A 6,057-nucleotide genomic window follows, 5' to 3' on the forward strand; every position below is an offset into this window, starting at 1 on the left:
AGACTTTTAATTTGAATTTTAGATGCATACCCTGAAAAAGCGTCATCCATTTAGATATTTTAAAATATTTTTTGTAATGAAAAGTGTAAGGGTCCAGTTGTTTTAGAAAATGCTTTTAAAATTCCAGTCTAACACATACAAATAATTGAGAGGTTTACTTTGATACAATCCCTGAGTCAAGGCAAATAACACACAAGGTTGATAGGAGTTGTAATAAATATTTTATTTGATAACACAACAATATAAAGCATGGAAATGTGGGTGGGGTGAAATGTTCTTTTATTGATTTCAAAAATTAATTTCAGCTTCAGTTTGAGGCATTGATACACCCCTCTACCACAGATACTTTAGAAGCAAAATTGGATCCAGCCTCATTCCCAGCTCAGGGTAATGTCACTGTTTAAAAATAAATATATACAATAAAAAAAAAAACACCTCCTCATGCATTGTTTCAGCGTAATGACCCAAAGACATCTCTCAATAGAATTGACAAGGGGCTGGCTTTGTAGAGGAATCTGGCTGATAAGTAAGAGTTATAATTTTGTACAATTTTCTTTCATACAGATCCCAAAGAGAGCCATGCTGTCCCTAAATCTGAAGCACAGGAGGGGCCAAGGATAGAAGCAGCTTACACACAAGAGGAGTCCTTTGACCAGGAGTGGCGTGCAAGTCTAAAGCAGGTTACAGAGCTGACATTTGTTAAAGATGAAGAGGTCTCTCAACTGGAATGGCTTCCTGTTAAAGAGGAATTCATAGAACAGGAATGTGTCCCCATCGCAGAGGAAGTTCCTACTGAAAATAATTTCTGTACACTTGAGGTGAACAACCAGCTGGGATCCAGCCTGTGTGATGATTGTCCACCTGAAGGTGAACTGGGATTTAGAGGTAATTATACAAAACAAGAAACACTGAGCTGCCATTAATCTTGCAGAAACTGGTTACTGAACTCTCGAACAGCTGGTTCACAACCGTTTTGATGTTTGTTTTTTTTTCCTCACCAGCCACTTGCCACACATTTTTTCACAACAGCATTTTGAAACTAATTGTTTTGTAGAAAGTAAACTATTTATCTAACGTTCCTGACTTAATGAGATTCCTGGGGCTTGAATCTTCCCTGCTAGGTCATCAAGGAACGTTGTCATTTTACACATTAAAAGTTGCTGATGGCAAAGTTCCTGTTTTGTTTTGTTGTTTTTTTTTTTATTTTATTTTTGTCAATTCTGAATGCTTTGCAGATAAATGTCGCCCTCAGATCCAGTTAATGTAAATACCAGCGCTGGCCACTGCAACCGTTACCTCGTGTACCAAATGAATCTATCCATTTCTGATGCCATTTACTGCACTCCCTGATCGCCACCTGTACATATAAAAAAACACTGGGATATGAAGACGAGGTGGGCGGGAAGCAATTTGAAAAATTAAAAAACGAGTGGTGAGTGTACAGGATGTTACCACTTCTGGGCTGTGATATGTGAATCAAACTGGATTGGTGGCACACAGTCAATAGCATTTTGGTTAACTATGACAGCGGGAAGATCTGTATACATTAATTCCAGTCGCCTTTTCCACAAGCCTTTTGGCATATAGGCTTGTGAGATATTAAACCTGGCTGAATAAACCCATATAATACACACACTACAGTACAGTTCATACGTCAAGCTACAAATAGCCTCTTTTTTGTTTCACATTAACCTCTCTAAAAACATATTGAAATAATAGGTGTTTTCCTATACCCCTGGCAATACTGCAGCTCATATGTTGTTGAAAATGAAAAGTACTAAAACTGTAGGTTTAATGTTTTATTTATTTATTTATTTATTTATTTATTTATTTATTTATTTATTATTTGTTTATTCCATCCGAGTTAGGAATATTCAATGCAGATCTTGAATAAAAAAAAACGCGCCCATATCACCTTAAACCGCATGAACTCTGTAATCCTGGTATAGAAAAATGGTTGCCATTTCAAAACCGTGGCAGTTTTATACCGCGGTTTACCGTAAAACCGGTATACCGCGACATCCCTACTTACAACCACCCGAGGCGTCTGTATATTCGACGTATACGGACACCCTGTCAGGCTTTATGCATGCTTCTAAACACAAGCAAACAGATATCTTATAATTAAATATCACGTGGTTAAAGCTGTTTGTTGTGTTGCTTCGTAATAGCAGTAGCACAACATGCAATTTGTAGAAATGTTTTTTTTGCAAGAACAGTGTAACTGAATTTTGGGAGTTGTTTGCGGACCAGCCTGGAGTTTACTCACGGGCCACAAGTGGTCCGCGGATCACAGGTTGGGAACCACTGCTCTAGAAGTGTCATATTTAATCCACGAAGGCTGCCCGACCACTTGCAACATAACTATCCTTGCTACTGTGACACCTGCTGTCATTTCTGTTTTCAATGCTGTTAGATCTTTGCCTTTCCCCATTCCTGATAGACTGTTTGCAGTTGTGCTGCTCCCACAGCTTTATAGTGGTGCTGGGATCACATGTCTCATCACTGGGGGATGCCAAATCCAGTCGGGTTGCTAAGTGTCACCAGAAGAAACATTTCAATACAGTACTTATAAACCTGTTCTTATGCTTTTATTCCTCAAAGCGATATTAAGTGGAGTGGAAATCAGTGACTTGTAAATGTGAGTGATATTAACTGGAGTGTGTTAATAATCAAAGTGATATTCTCAAGCATTTGTCCTTATTGACACCCAGTACATTCAGCCTGGCAAATGTCAATGTGATGATAATAAAAGGAGGCTGGTATTAACAGGAGTGAAAAGCCGGTTTGAATGTATTCTCATCAGAGTTCACTCTAGGAGTTGGTCATGGTTATGAGGGGAAGCCCTGCAGAAGAGTGACGTGAAAGGATGCTGTACAATAACCTTTGTCTCTTCTCTTTTTTTCTCTAGCTACAAAATGGAGTCACACAGGAGGGGCAACATTTCCCTGTGGTGATTGTGGGAAGAGATTCAGTCATTTATCGGACATTAAAATCCACCAGTGTGTTCACACAAGAGTTAAATCTTATCTTTGCTCTGAGTGTGGGAAGAATTTCACACGAGTAGGAAGTCTTAAAAGACACCAACGCATTCACACAGGAGAGAAACCTCATCACTGCATTGAGTGTGGGAGGAGATTCAGTTATTTATCAAACCTTAAAAGACACCAACGCATTCACACAGGAGAGAAACCTCATCACTGCACTGAGTGTGAGAAGAGATTCAGCTGTTTGTCAGACCTTAAAAGACACCAACGCAGTCACACAGGAGAGAAGCCTTTTTACTGTACTGAGTGTGGGATGAGTTTCACGCGATTAGAAAGTCTTCAATCACACCAGCGCATTCACACAGGAGAGAAACCCTATCACTGTTCTGAATGTCGGAAGAGATTCACATATTTAAATTCCTTGAAAATCCACCAGCGGACTCACAAAGAGAGAAATCTTCTCAATGCAGTGAATGTCTGAAGAGTTTCAGTCACTTAAAAGACACGATAAAACTCACAGGTGAGTTCAGTCAGTTACTGGGTCTTGAAGGACACAAGAGAATTCACAGAATTTCAGCCACTTGAGGATACCTAAACACCAGGACTAAATTGAACTAAAATACAGAAATATTTACTGAAAACAAAAGAATAAACTTTCTTACTTCAAAAAGTTTTCTTCATACGTTGTTTTGCTTGTATGAAATTCATAAACAGAAAAAAGCCTTGCACACAATGTACCCTCCTTTTTAAATGCAGGAAAGGCCCTTGTAAATATTGGCAGGGATGGGGTTAAATTCTCCTCCCTGCCCAGGTTTATTGTGTCAGGTGGGAATAATGAACAGTCAATCAGCACCCAGCCACCTGACATAAAAGGAGGCCTCAGCACCTCAGTAGAGAGAGGTAGCTGAGGAAGCAAGCAGGTATGTTTTAAATGCAGCAAAGGCTGTGTTACACTGTAGTTGTTCTGAGGATGTGTTGCCTGTTCCCTTCATGTATTCCCGTTAAAATGTCGAAAGAGAAACTCGAAATAACCAGGTTAATAAATATAACAAGGAGCTGAATTCAGTGTGGTGCTGAAATATATATATATATATATCTCTACCGATATCTACCGGTGTATGTGTGTATATATATATAATATATACTGTATATATATGTATGTGTGTGTGTATGTGTGTATATATATATGTATATGTATATGTATGTATATCTGTATATATATACTTTTGTTTGTTTTAAATCGAGTGGTAGACGTGGTCACGTTGTAAAGGCTAATGTAAGTAGGCCTATATGAATTTAGCTGCAGGACATTTTCCAACGCTGAAGAAAAAATAACTTTGCTACCTTGTGTAGCTGCTCCAGCGCTCTCACTGTGTGTGTGTGTGTGTGTGTGTATAGCAGTGTTTATTGTGTTCAGTCCCGTTTACCTTGTGTAGCTGCTCCAGCACTCTCACTGTGTGTGTGTGTAGCAGTGTTTATTGTATATTGTGTTCAGTTTACCTTGTGTAGCTGCTTTACACAACAGCCACAAGGCTAAACCAATTCTCAGCACACAAGACCAGGGTAATGAACTTTACATGTTGCATTTGTTCCAGACTGACCTCAATTCTGTTTCTGCCCACACTTTGGCCTTGTGTGAAAATGAAAACACCGTACTTTCACATTCCTTCAGACAGCTCATCCTGTAAACATCACCATTGCCTGTTTTAGTTGTGCTTTAAATTGTATTAGGGGCAGCAGTGTGGAGTAGTGGTTAGGGCTCTGGACTCTTGACCGGAGGGTCGTGGGTTCAATCCCAGGTGGGGGACACTGCTGCTGTACCCTTGAGCAAGGTACTTTACCTCGATTGCTCCAGTAAAAACCCAACTGTATAAATGGGGAATTGTATGTAAAAATAATGTGATATCTTGTAACAACTGTAAGTTGCCCTGGATAAGGGCGTCTGCTAAGAAATAAATAATAATAATAACATTATTGTTATAATTTACGAACATGTCTGAAGACTGGTGACAAAATTTCCCTTGTAGAAGTTCCCCACAACAAAAGCCCAGTAACACAGCTTAATCAAAATGTGGTAAAACATATTGCGAAACATGGCAAACTATGGTAAATACATGCACACTGCGTAGAAGGGCAATCTCACTTGCTATACCATGTCTGCTGGGGTACACTTTTAGTTCATACACTGTAGTTAATAAATGCTATACAGTCCGATATGATCAGTGACCAGAGTAAGAAGTGTTTTGTATTTATCAGTTTGTGTCATTTTCAGTTTACTCCACATCAGCAGTTTGTAGTGCACAGGCACCTTTAGAATCACCTGGTGCAGGCTGTTAATGAGCTGTGTGACTGATAGTCAGTACGGTTTAGTGAGACATGAATACAGCAGTCGTCGGAGTGCCAAGAGGCTGCTTTTAAGGCATGTTAGTTACTTGTATGGAAAAACTCACATAAGGTAGGATTTATTTATTTGCTGTTGAGAGAGCAGGGGCCTGGTTCATAGATGGGACGGCAAGCACACAAAAAAAACACTAAACCACACACCAGTCCTGATTGAATGTTGCAAGAACTGACTGGCAAATAAAGCAAGTCTCTTGAAAACTGCTTGATGAGATTCTGAGATCAATAAGCTACTAACAACCAAACGAGCAAGATGGGCCGAATGTCCTCCTCTCGTTTGTAAACTTTCTTATGTTCTTCTTAAAACGAACGCTGCCCACACCCCAGGGTGTTTATAGTCGCAGAGCAACACAATCTCTCTCTCTCTCTCTCTCTCTCTCTCTCTCTCTCTCTCTCTCTCTCTCTCTCTCTCTCTCTCTCTCTCTCTCTCTCTCTCTCTCTCTCTCTCTCTCTCTCTCTCTCTCTCTCTCTCTCTCTCTCTCTCTCTCTCTCTCTCTCTCTCTCTCTCTCGTTCCAAATTAAAACAATTACAAAGGTCCTGTAATAGCAAAATAAATACAGAGCAGCCAAACACTTGCTGAGCTTGACGTCACTTTTAACTAACACGTCCCATCACAGGTATTTCACATGCAATCGCAATTTCAATCCACAAGCCACAGAACAAACTCCC

The 6,057-nt window shown here is 39.7% G+C and overlaps 1 protein-coding gene across 1 annotated transcript in view; it reads left to right on the forward strand.

Moving 5' to 3' along the window:
* Positions 1–4,943, forward strand: part of LOC131725000 (zinc finger protein 391-like) — a 6,787-nt gene extending 1,844 nt beyond the window's left edge. The window contains exons 2-3 of the mRNA XM_059018290.1: positions 565–885; positions 2,912–4,943. Coding sequence (XP_058874273.1) covers positions 565–885; positions 2,912–3,468 — 878 coding nt within the window. The 3' untranslated portion in view covers positions 3,469–4,943. The remainder of the gene's footprint in view (positions 1–564; positions 886–2,911) is intronic.
* The last annotated feature ends 1,114 nt before the right edge of the window (positions 4,944–6,057 follow it).

Source organism: Acipenser ruthenus, chromosome 58, assembly GCF_902713425.1.
Source record: "Acipenser ruthenus chromosome 58, fAciRut3.2 maternal haplotype, whole genome shotgun sequence".
Taxonomy (NCBI): domain Eukaryota; kingdom Metazoa; phylum Chordata; class Actinopteri; order Acipenseriformes; family Acipenseridae; genus Acipenser; species Acipenser ruthenus.